Genomic DNA, 22153 nt, shown 5'->3' on the forward strand with positions numbered 1-22153 from the left:
TCTCTGGACCAGGTGTGTATCTCTGGACCAGGTGTGTATCTCTCTGGACCGGGTGTGTATCTCTGGACCGGGTGTGTATCTCTCTGGACCAGGTGAGTATCTCTCTGGACCGGGTGTGTATCTCTTGACCAGGTGTGTATCTCTCTGGACCAGGTGTGTATCTGGACCAGGTGTGTATCTCTCTGGACCGGGTGTGTATCTCTCTGGACCGGGTGTGTAACTCTCTTGACCGGGTGTGTAACTCTCTTGACCGGGTGTGTATCTCTCTGGACCGGGTGTGTATCTCTCTTGACCGGGTGTGTATCTCTCTTGACCGGGTGTGTATCTCTCTGGACCGGGTGTGTATCTCTCTTGACCGGGTGTGTATCTCTCTGGACCGGGTGTGTATCTCTGGACCAGGTGTGTATCTCTGGGCTGGTACAGTAGAGAGTTATGTGACTGTCCTGATTTGACTTGGGACATAGGAGACTTGAACAGCTTGTACAGCTACTCTGTACATGAGACTCTGAGTTCACCTGAGTGACTCAGAGGGTCACACTAAAAAGCAGCACATCTGCTGCGCGGCTTATAAATAATTAACTCCGTATTATGATTAACAAGAGACAAAGTTGCCGGCCGCCTATTTAACAGTCGTCCCGCTGAGTCACATCAGTCAGAGATGCTGAAGGCTCTCATTTGGATACAGCGCCGTTGCTAGGGAACACCATGAATGGCGAACGACTGAGGACTTCCTGTGTGTAGGAGGAAGCCCCTGTGGAGATGAGCTGCTTTGCACAGACAGGGAGGAACTAATGGGGAGAACGGGAGTTACTGGTCTCGTAGGAACACCTCAGGAACTTTGCTCCATTACCCCGCCCCCACCACGTACATTGTTATCAGGGAGACAGTGTCTGAAGTTCACACACACACACCCAGGTTATTGTACCATGGATATTCCAGGTGCTGGAGAAATATGTTGTACATAAGTGGTGGTTGTAAGCAGCCCTCCAGCTGATTTACATGTATTTGTAGGGACTAAGAAAATACATGAAAAGCAAGATAAGTTTTATTTGAAAAATAGTTAACGGTGGATACAATACATTCATATACTGTACCATATATACCCAGAGAAAAGTTATACACTATGATAGGATAAGCATGTGATTTATACGAAACACATTTTTGAAGTGTAAACAACTGAGATGCCTTTATAAAAGAGCTGGTTCATCTCCCGTGTGTGAGAAGGGACAGAAAAACTCAAGATAACTGGTATGCATGCAGTTTATACTGCAGGACTTAGGAGGCCAGTTCCACTGGGCCAAACACAGCACAGAGGTACACTGTCCACCCTGGACGACACTAGGCCTCTTCGGAAGGGTGGTGGGGGTGCCGACACCTGGACTAAGTTAGATTGGCCCTCATCCACGGCCCCCTGCCACCTGTCACTGACACACTGTACAGCAAGGTGCCAAGACCATGACGCTGCAGGCCGCCCCCAGCGCGCCCGGGTCACACAGCCTTCACGTGAGGCTGGCGGCGCTCTCAGGGGCCAGAAGCTCTCAGGGGCCAGACGCTCTCAGGGGCCAGACGCTCTCAGGGGCCAGACGCTCAGCGGGGCCAGACGCTCAGCGTGGCAAGACGCTCTCAGGGGCCAGACGCTCAGAGGGGCCAGGGCAGGTCGCTGAAGTCCACGGGTCCCCCCAGACCCGCGTCCGCCTCCAGGAGACTCATGATCACAGCCATGGCCGCCTCGTCGTTACTCGGGCTGCTGGAGCCTGGATCATCCATGATGTCGATGCCCATGTGGGAGTTGTCACCTACGCAAAGAGGGAGAGAGAGAGAGCCAGGGAGAGAGAGAGAGAGAGCCAGGGAGGGTGGGGGCAGGAAATGGAGAAAGTGATGTTTCATTATTACTGACGCATACTGTATGCCTTATATCATGCAAACTAATCAACCGGTCTCCAGTCACGTTTCCAGAGAAAGAAAGCAGCATACTCAGATTGGAGCTATTGGAGTAAGGATAGCCTATGGAGTCAGGTCCTGGGATCATCCCTGCTGAAGGAATGTCTGGCGGTCCCCCGTTCTGGATCTGTGAGGGAAGGGCAATGATGAGTCAGCAGTTAGTTCACACCGGCATCCCAGAGCAAGAGCTGGCTTAAGCTACGACCAGACTCACTACAATGTACCCAACTAATGACTCGCTACAATAGACCCAACTAATGACTCGCTACAATAGACCCAACTAATGACTCGCTACAATAGACCCAACTAATGACTCGCTACAATAGACCCAACTAATGACTCGCTACAATAGACCCAACTAATGACTCGCTACAATAGACCCAACTAATGACTCGCTACAATAGACCCAACTAATGACTCGCTACAATAGACCCAACTAATGACTCGCTACAATAGACCCAACTAATGACTCGCTACAATAGACCCAACTAATGACTCGCTACAATAGACCCAACTAATGACTCGCTACAATAGACCCAACTAATGACTCGCTACAATAGACCCAACTAATGACACGACAATAGACCCAACTAATGACACGACAATAGACCCAACTAATGACTCGCTACAATAGACCCAACTAATGACACAATAGACCCAACTAATGACTCACTACAATAGACCCAACTAATGACACGACAATAGACCCAACTAATGACACGACAATAGACCCAACTAATGACTCACTACAATAGACCCAACTAATGACTCACGACAATAGACCCAACTAATGACTCACGACAATAGACCCAACTAATGACACGACAATAGACCCAACTAATGACTCGCTACAATATACCCAATTAATGATGTTCACATGGATCATCAGCGGAGAGAGCAGCCGACTTCCTCCTCTGGTAGGAGGGGGTGGTCGGAGGCGAGGGGGGAGAGCTCCTCTGGTAGGAGGGGGTGGTAGGAGGCGAGGGGGGAGAGTTCCTCTGGTAGGAGGGGGTGGTAGGAGGCGAGGGGGGAGAGCTCCTCTGGTAGGAGGGGGTGGTAGGAGGCGAGGGGGGAGAGTTCCTCTGGTAGGAGGGGGTGGTAGGAGGCGAGGGGGGAGAGTTCCTCTGGTAGGAGGGGGTGGTAGGAGGCGAGGGGGGAAGAGCTCCTCTGGTAGGAGGGGGTGGTAGGAGGCGAGGGGGGAGAGCTCCTCTGGTAGGAGGGGGTGGTAGGAGGCGAGGGGGGAGAGTTCCTCTGGTAGGAGGCGAGGGGGGAGAGCTCCTCTGGTAGGAGGGGGTGGTAGGAGGCGAGGGGGGAGAGCTCCTCTGGTAGGAGGGGGTGGTCAGAGGCGAGGGGGGAGAGTTCCTCTGGTAGGAGGGGGTGGTAGGAGGCGAGGGGGGAGAGCTCCTCTGGTAGGAGGAGGTGGTAGGAGGCGAGGGGGGAGAGCTCCTCTGGTAGGAGGGGGTGGTCGGAGGCGAGCGGGGAGAGTTCCTCTGGTAGGAGGGGGTGGTAGGAGGCGAGGTGGGAAGGGGCTGGGGGGCACCTGGAGGAGGACAGAGGGGGGCTCAAGGGAAGTGAAGGCAGTCACCTTCTTGCCTCCCGGGGAGGAGAGGTCTGGCGAAGGAGTGCTGGTGATGTTGTGAGGACTGGAGCCACAGCTGGAGGGCGAGGATCCTCGAATCCTGGAAGAGAGAAGAACAGGGTGGAAACCAGCAAGACGCCCAGGCATCTCAGTCACACTAGGCCCCACAGCCAAAAACACCAACACCCCAACATTTCCCCTACAATTAAGACCAGAGAATAACCTTCGGTGTATTCCTCATGATGCTTAGTGAGTTTGAAAGTCTTTGCTGTGCACGATGTATAGGGCTGATTTGGTCATCACAGTCCGTGGTGACTACCGACCTGCGGTGCGCTTACCTCTGGATCTCCATGACCTCCTCTGCGATCATGCGGCCGATCTTCCCCGCCCCCGCCCTCGTACCGCCAGGGATGCCAGGCACCGTCTGGAGGCCCCTCCTCCCTGCGCCTGTCGCAAAACACACACTTTTTGTAAATTGTATTTATTTAACTGTTATTTAACCAGGTTTGTCCCATTGAGATCAAAGATCTCTTTTACAAGGGAGACCTGGCCAAGAATGGCAGCACATAGTTTCAAAATAAAAAGGTTTCAACACACTGTCACAGTAAACACACTGTCACAGTAAACAGACATACAGATACAGATTAAGACAGTAAAATGTATACATTTTACACACACAGTCCAATGTGACATTAGACGGTAAGGGACATAGCTGATACGTGGATGTAGGAAGGCCCCGTCACGCCTCAGATGGCAGACTGAGCCCAGCAGGGGGTCAGGCTTACCGTCCGCTGACGTGAGGGCGCTGTCCATGCTCTGGGGGGAGGCAGCGAGCTGCGCATAGTTGGAATCAGCCTCATCAAGCACACTGCCTCTGAGAGGGGGGGGGGGAGAGAGCGAGAGAGAGGGGAGAGAGTAGGATAGAGAGTGAGCAAGTGTGTGTATGTGAGGAGAGAGAGAGGGTCATCACTGGGTATGCGATTCACTGGGTACAGTATGCAGTTCACACCTCATGGGCTTTGTGATCAACATTCATTGAATAGCCTAGCGGCTCATGTCTGATACAGTGTGATGTATGATTCATACAATCTTCTCTCAGAGCCTCACAGGCCTCAACTGTTGCAATGAGGGGAGTGTTACAGGTATTATGAATGTAACAAGGACAGTGCAATGAAACTAAACAAGAACATTTTTGTGTTGTGCTTTTACTTTGAGCACACCAAACACTTAAGGGACAGATTGGTTGAACATAAATATGCTGTACACACTGGAAATCCCGATTACCCTCTGGCTGAACATTACAAAGCAGCGGGACACCGAAACCCAGACTCTCTCAAAACCGTGGCCATCGAAGTAATTCCCAGATCTGCAAGAGGGGGCGCTAGGCTCAGACATCTGCTACAGAGAGAGACCTTTTGGATTACTACTCTTAAAGCCACAACCTTTCCAGGTCTTAATGTTGATTTCTCCCCTTTTCTTTAGGTACACTCCTGCGACTGCTCTTCCTCTATCTCAGTCATTGACATTAATTAGGTATGTCTTCATGACTGATTGTCCTAAATTTAATCTTTTTTATTATAGTTTTTCACTATATTTACTTAGTAAATTTCCCTAAGCCTATTGCCTTTTTTCTATTTTTTTGTACACATGATTGTTTTCAGTATGTACTGACCTAATGCTAAGCAGGCTACCCGTTGATTGATATGATGCTGGACAGCTGTGTTTGCTGATTGACAGCTTGTAGTCTCTATATATGACGCATGGTCTTGGTCACAAGGTAGAGACCTTGACAAAGGCACTTTTGCCAAAACGCGTTGGTCTTTTAATCTTTGCCTACAATAAATTAACTGCAACTGAACAGATGTGCCTTGGACCCCCTTTTTTCAAGTTTACCTCGAGTTACTTGGACTTTTGACATTTAAGGGATTTTGAAATATTTTAACACAAGAACATTATTGTTCCTTGATGTTTACTGAAAGGAAGCCACTACACGGAGACAGATGTGTGGACTTACGAGACGACGGTGTTGGTGGAGACGATGTACTCCACCTCTTTGGTCCAGGGGTTCATGAAGCTGAACCAGCGACTCCTCAGGGTTATGAAGGAGCCATCTTTAATCTTGAACTTGTAGCAGTTTGTGTTGATCTTCTCTTTCATCTGTAGCACTGGGGACAGAGAGAACGGGGGAGGAGCAGAGAGGAGGAGGACGGGAGGGGGAGGAGCAGAGAGGAGGACAGGAGGGTGGGAGGGGGAGGAGCAGAGAGGAGGAGGAGCAGAGAGAGGAGGACAGGAGGGTGGGAGGATGAGGAGCAGAGAGGAGGAGGACAGGAGGGTGGGAGGGGGAGGAGCAGGAAGGAGGACAGGAGGGAGGGAGTGGGAGGAGCAGGAAGGAGGACAGGAGGGAGGGAGGGAGGGAGGGGGAGGAGCAGGACAGGAGGGAGGGAGGGAGGGAGGAGCAGGACAGGAGGGAGGGGGAGGAGCAGGACAGGAGGGAGGGAGAGGGGGAGGTGAAGAGAGGAGGAGGACAGGAGGGAGGGAGAGGAGGACAGGAGGGAGGGAGGGAGGGAGGGGGAGGAGCAGAGAGGAGGACAGGAGGGAGGGTGGGGGGAGGAGCAGAGAGGAGGACAGGAGGGAGGGTGGGGGGAGGAGCAGAGAGGAGGACAGGAGGGAGGGTGGGGGGAGGAGCAGAGAGGAGGACAGGAGGGAGGGAGGGGGAGGAGCAGAGAGGAGGAGGACAGGAGGGAGGGGTCAGGGCTGAGTTGAGACAGCGGAACATTCTGGACCTCCATCTGCACACAGGCCACCCGCCAGCCTGCGTACTGTAGTTCTGTCTGCTGTACTGTACATACAATGACATCACTCTCTACTCGCATTATACCCAAACTGTATTGGAGCCAAGTCAGAACCAAACATATGTAGTTCAAACACGCACAAGAACAGGAGACACAGTGCAGTGTACATATCTGGGTACACACCTAGGAGACACAGTTTACTGTTCATGTACAGTATGGGTACACACCTTGTCTGTGGCACTCGGCTAGGTGCCCAATGTCATCCTGATGAAAATATTCATAAAACGAAGTGCCTAGCAACTCTTGGGGTAGATAAGCCAAAATGGCAGTAGCCCTAAAAAGGAGAAATGAAACAGGATTTAGTTAGAATAATCTTTTTATGTAAACACTGATCACTAATGCTGAACATGCCCTTAATTCTTGTGTTAACCAAAGCATCGATAATCACATCACAAACTGAGGCAGAGTTATCTAAACATGCCCTGTGTACCATGCTGCTGCATTTCACTGCGTGCTGTTCTGAGCTGTGTGGAGCGTCTGGGGTTTTGCCGGAGCCAGTGGGCTATTTCTGGCTGGCATATCTATTCTGCCCTCTGGGCCTCAATCTCACCTACAGCTGGAACATTTTGCTGATGCTATATTGAGATATTGACTAAACCTCGCTCGCAAGCTTGTTTGTCAGCCTCCAGAGATGTGCAAGCGTCTTATGACATCCAGTTTTCTCAAGTCTTTCTGATTTCACTGCGGGCGATGTTGAAACCAGTGCGAATTCGCAATAGCTAACCACGTACAAACTATAGAGTAGGCAAGGCAAGAAAAAAAACATTTCTTTGAGAAATCCAACCGACGGTGGCAAGGCAAGTTTATTTGTAGAGCACCTTCAGCCACAAGTCAATTCAAAGTGCTTTACATGAGACATTAAAGCATCAAGACAAAGTGTAAGAAACACATAAAAGGTCATATAAAACGAAATGTAAAAAAAGGACATTTAAAACAAAATGCAGGAAAAATAGTGTATAAATAGAGGAGACTACAAGCATTTTCAATCTGGCTGAATCTTCTCATCTCTGGTCTAATAGTGGATTAGTAGGAGCTGTGGTGTCCCAGTGCTTTTGTGGACAACAGCAGCATTGCACTTTTGTGGACATGTTTGTGGTTCGACCAACCGACCGTCAGACTGAGCTGCTGGTCACAGCTAGAAATCTGAACATATTAAAGCTACATGAGATATCTCGGCACTTTGGCGGCCTCTCTGGTCGTGATAAAATCGGCACTGCGTTTTAAGAACCACACTTCCCACAATTCCCCACTCACTCGCGGTAATGATGGGGGAAATATATGATAACAAACGTGCGTGGAGCAGACTGGATTGATAGATTGTAGCTACTTCAATGGACTTTCTGTAAGGATGCCCTCAATGCAGGTAAATACAGGTCTTCTTTCTTTTATGTGCATGTAGATAAATTCGCGGGGCGAAGTGTTTGTTGTCTTTCTGATATTGTGACAGGAAAAACGCGTCACTTCCGCTTCCATCACAAGATTTCCCGCCAGTGTACTAGCCAGTACACCGAAATTCTAAAATAATAAATTCACAGGGTCTCTTGCTAAGGCCAATTCATAAACTAATAGGAAGTAAAGTTGAACATTGAACTATAAAAAGTTCTCATTGAGCTTTAAGTGAGTTTCTTTCCTGAGCTAAAACATTCTCACCTCTGATCCACAAAGACGAACTTCCCATCGATGGCGTGACGAGAGACATACTCGGTGGGTTTGACATGGATGTCACTGTTCAGTGGTTGGGGGACGATGTGGGGGTGCAGCCGGCCAATAGCGACGAGGCAGCTGAGGTTGCAGCCTTCGTTGTCGGGCTCGTTGTCCTCATCCAGACCCATCTTGGTGGGGGGCCAGCTCTTCAGGTAGCCGGTACTGTGGATGGTACAGAAGCTCTTCCTGTCCGCTGCAGGAGAGGGGGAAGCCATTATCAACGCTGCCGCTCAACTGAGTTTCCTAAGATGGACGCCGATGTCTCCTCACAGCCCATGCTTTGACTAGAAGATGATTCTGACACTCTCAAACCAGCAGGAACTGATTTATTCTTTATTTAACGGTTTAAAATTACAGGGATGGTGAACATTAATCAACATTTCTGTAAATGTGCCAGTTTAGCCAACTTTTTTAAAGCGAGTTTTTAGAACTAATTATTGACTGCAGTCCCAGGGCGGGTGCAACGACAGCCCCAAAAGACATAAGATAATCCTAACAGAAACAGCCAAGTTAAACATCCACATGGTGGTGGAGAATGGAACGTCCAGGGTACCTTTCTTCTTGGAACAGGTGGAGGGGAGGTCCTTGTCCTCCATCTTGACCAGGGGCCGGTTGCACTTCATCCTGCAGATGAAGGAGCGTCGGGCCCCTGAGCAGAGTCTGGAGGGCCCAGGGCTGACGTCCGTCTTCACAGGGAGGCCAGCTGGGGAACACACAGCTTCACTTAAACACATGAAGCTGCCTTTACACTCATCTTCTCATACAGTATATGTTACTTGACATGTGGTGCCTGTGTGCGTGTGCTGGCTGCTTGCATCGGGGGGAATGCTGATGACACAGTAATTCCAGGGGCTCTTCTCTGCCTTATTAACTACAGATGTGCTCCGTTTGTGACTTCTCCCTCAGGCACATGATATCCTCAGCTCTCTTCCCCCCCCCCCCCCCCCCCCCCCCCACACACACACACACACACACACAGCTCAGCCAGGGTGCATGCTGGTAATCTAGAGCCCAGAGTGCATTACTTTTAGCATCGATAAGCCTCTCGCGCGGTGCTGTGTCAGACGAGGACAGCTGCTCCTTGACTTTGGCGATGTCTTTAGGATGAAGATAATCAAACAGGCTCTGGCCAATCAGGTCGTTCTGCAGACAGAGGGCGGGGTAGACCATTACACAACATCCTGGTACACTGAGATCTCTGAAAGTCTGATTGTATCAGTTACAGTATGCACAAACAAGCAGTTACAGTATGCACAAACAAGCAGTTACAGTATGCACAAACAAGCATATGTCATCTACCAGGTATTTGTTTAGCTTGAGGAAATAGTATTAACATTTTTTATTTGTTTATTGATCATTTAAAAAATCTAATATGTATTTGTAAAGGACATACTTGACTGTAGTTTAGGTTTTTATAGACTGACTCTGAAACAAATAGTATCTTCCCCCGATCACAGCCAACGACAAACAGAAAGCCATCGGCTGCCTGTGGAGAGAGAGAGGGAGGGAGGGAGGGAGAGAGAAAGAGAGTGGGAGGGAGAAAGAGGGAGGGAGAGAGAGAGATGGATGGAAAGGTCTGGACAGGATCTGAGTCAAAGATATATATACACATCATATTTGGAAAGCAGCCAAGATGAACCCCTCCATGGAGACACCCACCCTCAGTATGAGATGTTTGAGCTCGTCATCGGACAGAAAGGCTGGTTTGTAATTGGCTTCTGTGTAGGGGTTAGCAGCACCTGTTTGACCAAGACACAAAACCACTCAATGCACCGTGCTACCCTGAGTGTGCATAGTATCTGTGTAGTGTATTTGACTGAATAAGAAGAACAGGGATTCTATTGTAGCGGTCAGTGAACCCGGAAGTCCCTCAGTACCTCGTAGGGTCTTCATGTGCTGGACGGCCATGCGCAGGACGGTGAGCTTGTCCAGTTTGCGGGACATGGCGTTGCAGGTGGGCACTAATGACGCCAGCACGTCAATGAAGCTGTTCATCTTGTCCCGTCGCCTCTTCTCAATCTGGCTGTGAGCCTCCCTGTTAGAGCAGAGAAGACACCCCCCCCTATCAGCGCTCAAACACTGATCCTATAGCAGGGGCTCTCAGAGAAGACACGCCCCCATCGCCGTCCTCCTATCAGCGCTCAAACACTGATCCTATAGCAGGGGCTCTCAGAGAAGACACGCCCCCATCGCCGTCCTCCTATCAGCGCTCAAACACTGATCCTATAGCAGGGGCTCTCAGAGAAGACACGCCCCCATCGCCGTCCTCCTATCAGCGCTCAAACACTGATCCTATAGCAGGGGCTCTCAGAGAAGACACGCCCCCATCGCCGTCCTCCTATCAGCGCTCAAACACTGCTCCTATAGCAGGGGCGCTCAGAGAAGACACGCCCCCATCGCCGTCCTCCTATCAGCGCTCAAACACTGCTCCTATAGCAGGGGCTCTCAGAGAAGACACGCCCCCATCGCCGTCCTCCTATCAGCGCTCAAACACTGCTCCTATAGCAGGGGCTCTCATCATGTCAAGAGCACCCGCCCAAAAATACAGATATTAAGAAAAAATGAGGTCAACTAGTTGGTTACCTTGCATTCTTGATGCGGCCTTGGTGATCGAAGTCCCTGTGGATACAGAACAGGGATTCAATTCATCCAGATGTGATATGTTCATTCTACATATAGCAACGATGGAGAGCAAAGTACACTGTTATGGTTTTGGTATCTTATTTATGAAAGGGAAATTATATTACCTTCCAAGTTGTTTGTCTGTGTCCATGCTATCCCTGTTAAAACAAAACAACATTAGGACTCAAAAACAGCATAATTCACCTTTCACTAAATACTGTTGCGGTTTGATCAATGATTATGAGAAAAACGAGAGAAGTAATATGAATATCAAAATAAATTAAAAAAAGATGTGGAGAGAACTTCAAATACACAATTTACAAATTACACAAGAAGTATAAATCTATTGTTGATGCTTTCAATATGGATAGAACTGACCCGGGGTGGTCTGACCTAAAGAGACCCCCGCCGCCTGGCTCCTACTAAACATTTACACTACATCTTTATACTACTACTAAACATGTACACTACATCTTTATACTATTACTAAACATGTACACTACATCTTTATACTACTACTAAGGATGTAGATGTAAAGACTAATGACTAAAGATGTTCATTTTGAATAAAGAAATGGTCTGGATTTTTCTACAATCTACCAGTGTCCAATCAATCTACCAGTGTCCAATCAATCTACCAGTGTCCAATCGCAAACAATCATCTTGGAGGCTCAACTAATCACACGAGAGTGGTGTGTGTTTATAGGCTCACAACTATGTATGTAATATCAATTTGATACTTACTCAAAAGAATATCCATCAATTCTGTGAAGGCAAGACAATATACATTACAATGTGTATTACAAGTTATTAAAAATAATTATTTAAATGTTTACATGGTCATGATCTAGATTATACAGGTATGGTCAAATGTGTACATCAAAATCATCCATCTAACCATAAGGTTCTCTCTACTTGTGTGGACATCTTGGATGGAGAGGAAATTCTCTCCCGCCAAGGTTATAAGACTGGGCCTTTCTCCCCAAGCAAGCACGAAACACAAACCCAGACAAAACGACACGATACACAGCAAACGCAGCGCCGGAAACGCTTGACCGCACCAAAGAGGCAAGCGGCCAACCAACCAGCCAACCCAGCCAACCAACCAAGACCGCTGGAAAGCGCTGCCGGAGGTTGTGGAGCGCGGGCGGGTGGGTTGAGGCGGGGCCGGCCTGGTCGGTCCAGACTTACTGGTAGTCGGTGGTACTGCCTTTCCTCTTGCGGGTGCCGTCCACGCCGGTGGCGCCCAGAGGGCTGCTGATCAGGTCAGAGGATCCGGGGGACAGGAACTCGTTCATCGTGGAGGAAATGTCCATTCTTTGGTCTGCCATTAGATCATCTGAGACACACAAAAACCCTGATATCAACACTGACTAGAATGTTCCATAAAAACCCTGATATCAACACTGACTAGAATGTTCCATAAAAACCCTGATATCAACACTGACTAGAATGTTCCATAAAAACCCTGTAGAAAGTTGTACTGTAGATTGGGTTTGATCACTTGACATTAAAGCCGGATGTGCTGTTTTTATAGACCACCAGCCATGAACAAACACACACAATCTGAACATAAACGGTAGCCTCGGTAGGTTAGAACAGGTGTGACACTCACCACAAATATTCATGAGGCCGGCTGTTCAACACGTCATTCAGTATGCTGGTAGTGGCCCCAAACCTGAAAGGCAAGGCAGCGACGCCCAGTCAGACCTTATATACGAGACGAGAGGGAACTGGAACTTGGGGAACAGATATGGTGAACCCTTCTGATCTTGAAGAGATGGGGAGATGATCAAGATGAATGAGGCGATCTCAACAGGCTCAAGCCTGATAAGACAATCAGGACACAACATTATCCATCTCCCTCAATGAGCATTCAACACACACACACAAACACACACACACACACACACACACACACACACACAAGCAGAAACTTGGGTTATGAAAATAAACTGAATCATTTGAAACAGCAGGTATCCGACATGATGCCTAATCCAAGTGTCAGAGATCATTTAATGCGAGTAATCCAAGAGTAATCCAGAATATACTGTAGATGGAACATGGCTAATGTTATTCAGGAGAGTAGAGAGGATATATATTTCAGAAAGACTAGAGACCACTATTGCCATTATACCCTAGTAATGTGACTCGCCCTCACCTCACTCAGACATACTAAATGAATCTCCGCTGTCCTCAAATTACAAAACAAGGTAATCCCTTTCCTTTCAGCATAATTAGAAGATGGTTTTACTGAATATAACCTGAACTCAAACCCAGGCAAATGGCTTTTTAACAAGGCTGCCAGAAATTGTGCGGTGGTAATTGCAGGGTTAGCTTGTGCTGGGGTCAAAGTGACAGTGTGACATGAGAACAGAACTAACGCAGCTCTGCTCACAGCCTGGCCCCGAGTCCTCTCCTTGTAATTTGATTCTACATTGACCTATTTTTCTCCGGCTCTTTCCCCTCTCCCTAGGATGCGTTTCAGAGTGTGGTTACATTGAACCAAACCAAATTAAAACCCAGTGAGTTTAGCCTGCGTCAGCAGTCATCCTGCCGTCATCCACACCCCCCACAAGCTGAAGTCCTTTTTTATTGTTCTTTTTTTGATATTTCTAATGATTCTGCTACCGCTATGAATACGTCCCTGCCGTGACACGCTTGAGGGAAGGCTAACGCCTACACACACACACCTGTGCTGAGAGCAGAGAGGGGATGACTAACAGCGCATGTTTCAGATCAGCTAACCGGTGTCCATCTCTGGCTGCCCCACAGGAAGTCCTTGGCAGTCAGCCAGTGTGGCCTCAGCCTCCTCCCGGACCTACAAGCCAGGGCCCTCACAAGCCTGGGCCCTCACAAGCCTGGGTCCTCACAAGCCTGGGCCCTCACAAGCCTGGGCCCTCACAAGCCAGGGCCCTCACAAGCCTGGGTCCTCACAAGCCTGGGCCCTCACAAGCCTGGGCCCTCACAAGCCAGGGCCCTCACAAGCCTGGGCCCTCACAAGCCAGGGGCCTCACAAGCCATGGGCCTCACAAGCCAGGGGCCTCACAAGCCAGGGGCCTCACAAGCCTGGGCCCTCACAAGCCTGGGCCCTCACAAGCCTGGGCCCTCACAAGCCAGGGGCCTCACAAGCCAGGGGCCTCACAAGCCTGGGTCCTCACAAGCCTGGGCCCTCACAAGCCTGGGCCCTCACAAGCCAGGGCCCTCACAAGCCAGGGGCCTCACAAGCCTGGGCCCTCACAAGCCTGGGCCCTCACAAGCCAGGGCCCTCACAACACACATCACCAGAGGCAACGTAAAACAACCATGTTCACAATTTCAGCCGGTTGAACAAAAACTACAGTAGAGACAAATGTCACTGGACGCTGATCCGTAGAGAACGTACTGCTGTTGGAAATTAACATGAGCTTGTTTTTTTGACTGCCGACGGCATCGATCTGGCTAAGCGGTTTAAACCAGAGCTCAGCGCTGTAACACAAACCTCAGAGTGAATTCAGTCACAGACGTTGAGAAGCAGGGAGACGCAGAGACACGTGGGAAGGAGCAGAGCCACCTGGTGTTCCAGAGAGACCAGCGGTGAGAAGGAGCAGAGCCACCTGGTGTTCCTAAGAGACCAGCGGTGAGACCAACGGCCCACCAGGTGCTCCCTGGGGGCGGCTGTAGCTCAGTTGGTAGAGCGGGTCGTTCAATGATCGAAGGGTCGGCGGTTCGAATCCCAGCTCTGACTGTCCACATGTCGAAGTGTCCTTGGGCAAGACACATAATCCTAAATTGCTCCCAATGAGCAGGTTAGCACCTTGCATGGCAGCTACCGCCATTGGTGTGTGAATGTGTGTGTGAATGGGTGAATGAGAGCCCATTGTAAAGCGCTTTGAGTGCCGCTAAGGTGGAAAAGCGCTATATAAGTGCAGACCATTTACCATCTACCATTCCTGGTGAGACACACGTGGTGCGGTCGACAGGTGAGGGGGCATGTAGGTGGTAGGTGGGCTGGATGAGCCGGTTACCACGCAGTGAGCTCCGCCACACCCTCCAGCACAGCGCCCAGCTGCGCTGATTCACACCGTTTCCTCCCGTGGTTCCTGCCTCATTACGGGCAGGGCCAGCGCTTCGGTGACGTCATCGCAGCGTACATGGCGCTGCGGACGAGCCTCTAGCCTCTCCGCGCTGCTCGTGTCCCAGATGGAGCTTAGGGACACCAGAGTGAGCTTAATGACACCAGTAGCATACTCCTGTTATGACATCACCTCTGTAAGTAAGTCAGGGTGGCTGACCCTGAGGAAGCCATCTGGCCAGAGCAGTGCTCTTATTAGGTAAACACACACACACACACACACACACACACACACAATGTTTCCATGTTGTGAAACAATAACGAGGATGCACACATACTGTAGACAGGCTGAGTATGAGCGGGCAGAGCGTTGTCCAGTGTGAGCGCTGTGCATGCGGTCCAGTGTGAGCGGCCCGAGCGTCCTAGCGTCCTCGGTGGCTCTCGCCTGGCTGCGCTGCTGTCACACAGCGACAGGATGTGCGTCATAAATGTCACAGGTGGCTCGTTTAAAACCCAGAGCTGTCCTACTGCCACGGTGCTGGTCACGGGAGCGGGCCAGCCTCCTGGACTCAGAGAGGGACGTGTCCTCAGAGACGCAGGGACAGGCAGAGGAGCTGGGGGGGGGGGGGCAGAGGACGGGAGACAGAGGACGGGAGACAGAGGAGTAGAGAGAACATGAGTACATAAGCTAAAGGCCAGACCAGCTAGGAGGGGGGACGGTGTAAGTAAGTACATTTTATTTGTAGTGCGCTTCTGACAGAGAAGACTCACAAAGTGCTTCACACAGGTTCGAACGCATACAAAGAATTAATACAATTACAACACAGGAAATAGACATAGAATCAAATTGATTCGGCAAACGCCCGTCTAAACAGAAGCGTCTTTAGCTGCTTCTTGAAAATGTCCACAGAGACCGCAGCTCTCAAGTCCTGAGGAAGAGCAATCTAGGTGCCACAGACTCAAAGGCTCTGTCACCTCTGGTCTTAAACCTGGTGGGAGGGACAACCAACAGCTTGGTCAGCAAGCCTCAGTGGGGCCATGTGCATAGAGCAGGCCAGACAGATTTACAGGGGCCTGACTATGCAGGGCAGGACTATGCAGGGCTCTATACGTAATTACAAGAACCTTGAACTGGATCCTGAAATTAACTGGAAGCCAGTGCAAGGAGGACAGGACGGGAGTAATATGACAAGTTCTACTGGACCTGGTCACCAGCTGTGAGTAAATAGTGAGCTCTTCTCTGAGCAGAGTGGAAGAGAGTGTGAAGCCAGATCCTCTCCTTTTGGCCGTCGGGCTCACTACTACTACGGCCTCAGCTGTGTCTCACGTCTGAACATTCAGAATTCATCTCTGAGCAAATACAAGGCGAGCAGAGAGACGTCACAGCACAGTCAGAGAGACGTCACGGCACAGTCAGAGAGACGTCACGGCACAGTCAGAGAGACGTCACAGCACAGTCAGAGAGAGACGTCACAGCACAGTCAGAGAGAGACGTCACAGCACAGTCAGAGAGAGACGTCACAGCACAGTCAGAGAGAGACGTCACAGCACAGTCAGAGAGAGACGTCACAGCACAGTCAGAAACGTCACGGCTCTATCACCATGTGCATCTCTGCCACCTATCAGCTACAGACGGGCAGCTCCTCTCTCCTGTAGAACAGTACAGAGGATCCCGTTCTCTTTCCTCTGCATCTGAGTTTTGTGTGAGTGAGAGGGTGTGTGAGTGAGAGGGTGTGTGAGTGAGAGGGTGTGTGAGTGAGAGGGTGTGTGAGTGAGAGGGTGTGTGAGTGAGAGGGTGGGTGAGTGAGAGGGTGAATCTGTTATAAACACAGAGACCCTTTACCGCTCTTCATTCTCACCCTCACAGCACTGTGGGGGGACGTAAACAGACCAAAGCACACATGATCTCAGCTTCGCTTTGGTTAACCCACACACACACACACACACGCACACGCACACGCACACGCACACACACACACACACTCGCACGCACACGCACCAGGATGCTGCATGGCATTGGCTTATCCACACATACATTAATTCTAGAAATCTACCAAACCCCAGAAGGGGTATTCACACAGGCAGGTGTGTTGAGCAGTGCCCTGGCCTTCAGGGTGTACCGGAAAATGTTCACAGCCAGGGAAGTGTTCAACACACCTGCCCTTGTGAATACCTCTCGTGCTGTTTGGTAGATTTCTAGAATGAAGGAACAATGCCAGGCTACTGTACCATTCGGTTCTCATCGTTGGGTTTCATCACTCGGCTAGCGTGTCAAGAGACGCCCCGTAGACGGAGTTTATTGAGTTTAGATGATACTTTATATGCCACCCAAACCCAAGAGCCTCCCGTAGACAATGCAGGCCTGCTGTATAGAACGAACACTGCTCCAGTAGCTATATAGGGTCAGATGTCTTCTTTGTTCTCATTCAGCGCGCTGCTCCTCAGGAAGGAATGCATGTTCTGACACTGCTGCTGTACAGAACTGCATTCTCCTGGGATGTTAAGAATGGAACAGCATAGTTGAATTATCACTTCGAAGTTACTGCTGCCTTATTCATATTCAATTATTCATTGACCTGTTATACTTGTAGTAGCATTGTGCTTGCGTAGGGACTGCTATTTACACAAGTGAAATAAGGCTAGGTGGGTGTTCTAGCGACCTTGTGTCGGTCTGTCACCTTCAGCTGGTCTTTAACCACATCCACTATCCCTGTACAGCCAGTCAGCCACCCGACCTACGCCCCCCCCACCCTGGAGAGACCCCACCCCGGAGAGACCCCACCCACACGCCTGGTTCCAGCTCTATCATGACTGCACACAGCAGTTCCTGGAACTATACAATATTGTTACTACAGGTATCGTTAGTCACATACTGTGGTTACTGATTTATGGTAAAGTGTTACCGAAAACAACAATGTTGCTGTCATTACTTTAGTAAAGTATCTATGCAATCACCAGTGCATATGCATGCACAGGCCCAGTGTAACCCTGAAAGAAGAGCATCTGTCTCAATCTACAGGGTGGTGGGGCTGCCATGACTGGATAAAGCAAAGATTTGGGATTCTTTAAATCAAATATTGCATAAAAAAGCCAGTGATGGATTAACACCGGTTTACAATAATCTAGAAAGGTAGGGTATGATGTTTTGACATAATGGTAACAATGAATCCGTTGATGGGCGTTCATGATGTGCCTGATAAAGACATTCCACTGCACTGGTCCCAGTTCAGTGTATCGATGTATACTGGTTGGCCATTTGTAAATGATCTGTATTTTATATTTCCATGGTGTTTCACTGTGCCACATCCCTGGCACGTCAAACAAAGCGTGTTCCCCCGTTGACATTCACATGCGCGACACGTCCGGGTGCAGAATGAGCCATGTAGCCTATTGTCATCTGTAGCTTCAGTGCTAGTTAAAAGAGCAATTAAAACACTCCTATTTGTCAAGAAGATCTATTACATTAAGGTGGAATTAATTTTCCAAATAACAACAGCACAAGCTAGCCTGAACCCGGCTGCTCCAGCCGACATCACGGGACGTGCATTTGATGTGTCTTGATGAACCATCACATATGGTTCAGATACAGTGGATCTGTGCCTAATTGATAAACACATGCCGCAATTTACCAGGGCATTAAATGATCGTGTGTCTTTAAAAGTTAGCCTACAGGCTACAGTAAGCTGATGAATGCACCTCTGTTCCGAGAAAAGAAGCACATCAAGGAACACTGCGTCCACTTCCCGATAACTCTAAATAAATTAACCTTGAAATTGTGCCTCGATAACATGAAATACATGAAACTGAAATACTTACGTTTGAGGAGACAGCACATGTATTCGCATGCGAAGGTCTGCGATAACCGAGCGGGCACACTATGACCTACTTTCTCCTCCAGAGATGATTGTTGCACCACTAACCTACTTTCTCAACCAATGGGCTGCCTCCGAGATCACGGATCTGAGCTGCTAGCAAATAGGAAGGTGCCCATTTCATGGTTTAACCAATGAACATAGGAAAAGAAAAATATTTGTCCAATGAAATGTGACAAATCGTTGGATGGCAAACAAAACGTATCAGCCAATGGTAGATAGTGGGCAGCATTGGTTTTACATGTGCGTGTCGATAATAACAACAGACGGGTGGACTCCCCGTGACAAACGAGGTTGATCTTAATCACCCAAATCATAATAGCTCATGGCGCATGAATCTGGTGCATGAAAACATCAGTATTCAGAAACGCAAATTAGCCCTTTGTAAATGTTGGCCCCGTTCTGTCTCTTTCCACAGGATAGCAAATTCTAATATACATACTACATACATAGTAAATGTCTTAATAGGCCTTGATTAATTGAAATGTTAAGGTTACTGTAGTAACCTTGGTTATTACCGGTGTAGCCTATTTTGCATGTAAATGCATCATTATTTGTTGACTAGTACTGGTTGCCTAGTGCTGGCGCTCACAATAGCAAGTTTTCACCACAAGTCGGCAGCAGAGTACAACCCATAGACTATAGTGCCAGGAGCATGAACAGTTAATTTCACATCGTCACCCTTCATACACTAGGCTACTAAGCTAAATCTATTTTATAATGGTGCTAGATATGACGCCACAAAGCTTTTGCCTTGGCTGCATTTCTGCAGCTGCATATCAAGACACGAGAGCATAAGTAATAATTGTAATCAAGCCAAATTGTCTCCCTATTTCAAAAGGATTTGGGTAGATGAAGCCTGTTATGGACGATGGACAGGTCAGTGGTAGCAGTGAGATTGTTCCGGAACGACAGATTGGATTTGGCGTTTAGCATCCATTGCAATCCAAACATTCTGCCTTTGATCTCTGTGTGAGAATGTCTCCATATTGAACCGCACCTGCGGATTGACTCAGAGTTCCAGCTCGTGCCCCAGTTTGAGTGGAGCGGGCCTCGCCTTTGAAGCACCACTTTTCATTGGCTCGGTCCCGTGTGAACCCTGTCCCTGGACCCTGTATATCCCTCTTTTCTTTCTGCCTGCTACAAAAAAAGGACAGGCATCTTGTCCATCTTGTCATCTCCCGCATAAGAGCAGAGTGGGTACAAAAGCTCTCCCCAAGCACAGCCTTGCTCTTATCGGCAGGCCTTCAGCTGCCATGGGGCCACGGCTCCACGCGACAACCGAGAGGAAGAAAATGGAGTGCGGGGCTCGAGGGGGGATGGAAGGTTTATTCAGGCTACCACCTCTGAAATAGTAGGCTATGCAATTGAAAGTTTAAAAGCTATTTGTCCGGTATAGATAGATAGTAGGTACTTTATAGGAGAACTTCGATCGAAACTAATCAATATTACAAAAAAAAACTCCCTGTCATTAGAGAATGTGGGCCAATATATTCAGACAGACAAAGATACAAGGGACATTTTGGAATCAAGTATTAGAGCTGCACTTCATTGAGAAGGAAAGGAAAGGGAGAATATTTATGTAAAACGGGACTTTCTGACCCCTTGCCCCTGTTCCTGACCCCTGCCATGCCATGATTCAGCATAGCTCGTCTCATCCTCAAAATGATGTCATGACTCCAGAGTCCATCTCTGTGTCCCAGGAGGCTGAGGCAGACTCCTGACGATGCCTGATGCTAGGCTATGGTATCTGTTTTAAGATTTAAGTGCTGGTCCTCTCGTGAACCTCCATCCTGTGCTAGCACAGTACACCGTCTGTCCTGTGTTGTTTCTCCTCTCATCAACTTTCCTCCTTCAACTCTTTCAACTCCTATTATCTCCTTTCTTTTCTCTCTTTTCCTCTCCTGTCCTGTCCTTTCCTCTCCTGTCCTCTCTTTTCCTTTACTCTCCTGTCCTTTCCTCTTCTGTCCTCTCTTTTCCTCTCCTCTCCTGTCCTCTCCTGTCCTTTCCTCTCCTGTCCTGTCTTTTCCTGTCCTGTCCTGTCCTGCTCTCCTCTCTGCTCAGAGCTGCAGGATGGCGGGACGCTGGAGGGGGGGGTGTGGTGGTGTCTAGGCTGGAGGGGGAGGTGTGGTGGTGTCCAGGCTGGAGGGGGGGGTGTGGTGGTGTCTAGGCTGGAGGGGGGTGTGTGGTGGTGTCTAGGCTGGAGGGGGGGGTGTGGTGGTGTCTAGGCTGGAGGGGGGGGTGTGGTGGTGTCTAGGCTGGAGGGGGAGGTGTGGTGGTGTCCAGGCTGGAGGGGGGGGTGTGGTGGTGTCCAGGCTGGAGGGGGGGGGGGGTGTGGTGGTGTCTAGGCTGGAGGGGGAGGTGTGGTGGTGTCCAGCCTGTGCAGCAGAGCGACTGATGGTCACAATGAGACGCATCCAGCCAGAGGACCACGCATGCAGACAGGATAGCTTCAGTCAGGATAGCTTAACACAGGATAGCTACACACAGGATAGCTTAACACAGGATAGCTTAACACAGGATAGCTTCACACAGGATAGCTTAACACAGGATAGCTTCACACAGGATAGCTTCACACAGGATAGCTTAACACAGGATAGCTTCACACAGGATAGCTTAACACAGGATAGCTTCAGACAGGATAGCTTCAGTTAAGATAGCTTCAGTTAGGATAGCTTCACACAGGATAGCTTCAGTTAGGATAGCTTCACACAGGATAGCTTCACACAGGATAGCTTCACACAGGATAGCTTCAGTTAAAGGAAAATGCTCGTTTTTGACAACCTGGACCTTATTTACGACATATTATAAGAAGTTTGACTCACCCAGATCACTTTTGTGTTGTTCGGAGGCCTGTAGAAGAAATTTAAAATCCAGCGCGAGCCAGTATATCCATGTAATGGCGGCGCACGGGGCATAGGGAATGCAGTTTCTCAAAATCCATTTTCGGCCGCTAAACGGTTGTTTTCATCAATCACATTGCATGAATCGACAGTTGATATTCCTCTACGCGAGCCATTCTTTCGGTTTTCAAATACGTGGTCTGTAGCCTCTGTAATATGATCTTTACAAGCCTCTCCCCCACTTGCTCCAGCACGCATGCGCACAGGCCAGCGCGCAGCCTGCTATTCTCCGGCTCACATTCTCTGCGCTACGATCGTAGTTGGTGCCGAGAATATTGTCGTCGTCATTCGTCAGCAACAATCCGATCGTAGCGCAGAGAATGTGAGGGAGCATAGCCAGTGTAAAGATCATATTACAGAGGCTACAGACCACGTATTTGAAAACCGAAAGAATGGCTCGCGTAGAGGAATATCAACTGTCGATTCATGCAATGTGATTGATGAAAACAACCGTTTAGCGGCCGAAAATGGATTTTGAGAAACTGCATTCCCTATGCCCCGTGCGCCGCCATTACATGGATATACTGGCTCGCGCTGGATTTTAAATTTCTTCTACAGGCCTCCGAACAACACAAAAGTGATCTGGGTGAGTCAAACTTCTTATAATATGTCGTAAATAAGGTCCAG

The 22153-nt window shown here is 49.2% G+C and overlaps 1 protein-coding gene across 1 annotated transcript; it reads right to left on the minus strand.

Moving 5' to 3' along the window:
* Positions 1-1108: 1108 nt before the first annotated feature.
* Positions 1109-18629, minus strand: bmal1b (basic helix-loop-helix ARNT like 1b). The gene is made up of 19 exons (XM_084437059.1): positions 18568-18629; positions 12313-12375; positions 11889-12036; positions 11442-11462; positions 10824-10856; positions 10660-10695; positions 9954-10111; positions 9736-9815; positions 9470-9562; positions 9102-9219; positions 8630-8779; positions 8023-8269; positions 6540-6646; positions 5535-5685; positions 4306-4394; positions 3859-3967; positions 3527-3620; positions 1975-2068; positions 1109-1796 (listed from the first exon to the last, which is right to left on the minus strand). The coding sequence occupies exons 2-19, from the start codon at positions 12323-12325 to the stop codon at positions 1639-1641; spliced, it is 1899 nt and encodes a 632-aa protein (XP_084293185.1). The 5' UTR covers positions 12326-12375; positions 18568-18629; the 3' UTR covers positions 1109-1638.
* Between the last annotated feature and the right edge of the window lie 3524 nt (positions 18630-22153).

This window comes from Borostomias antarcticus (assembly GCF_949987555.1).
Source record: "Borostomias antarcticus genome assembly, chromosome: 4".
NCBI lineage: Eukaryota > Metazoa > Chordata > Actinopteri > Stomiiformes > Stomiidae > Borostomias > Borostomias antarcticus.

Coding starts and splice junctions, on each gene's coding strand:
- bmal1b (XM_084437059.1), bottom strand. Junction 10,857..11,441: donor ATTGATGGATATTCTTTTGA/GTAAGTATCAAA, acceptor TTGTTTTAACAG/GGATAGCATGGACACAGACA. Junction 8,780..9,101: donor GAGGCTTATCGATGCTAAAA/GTAATGCACTCT, acceptor TGTGTTCCCCAG/CTGGCCTCCCTGTGAAGACG.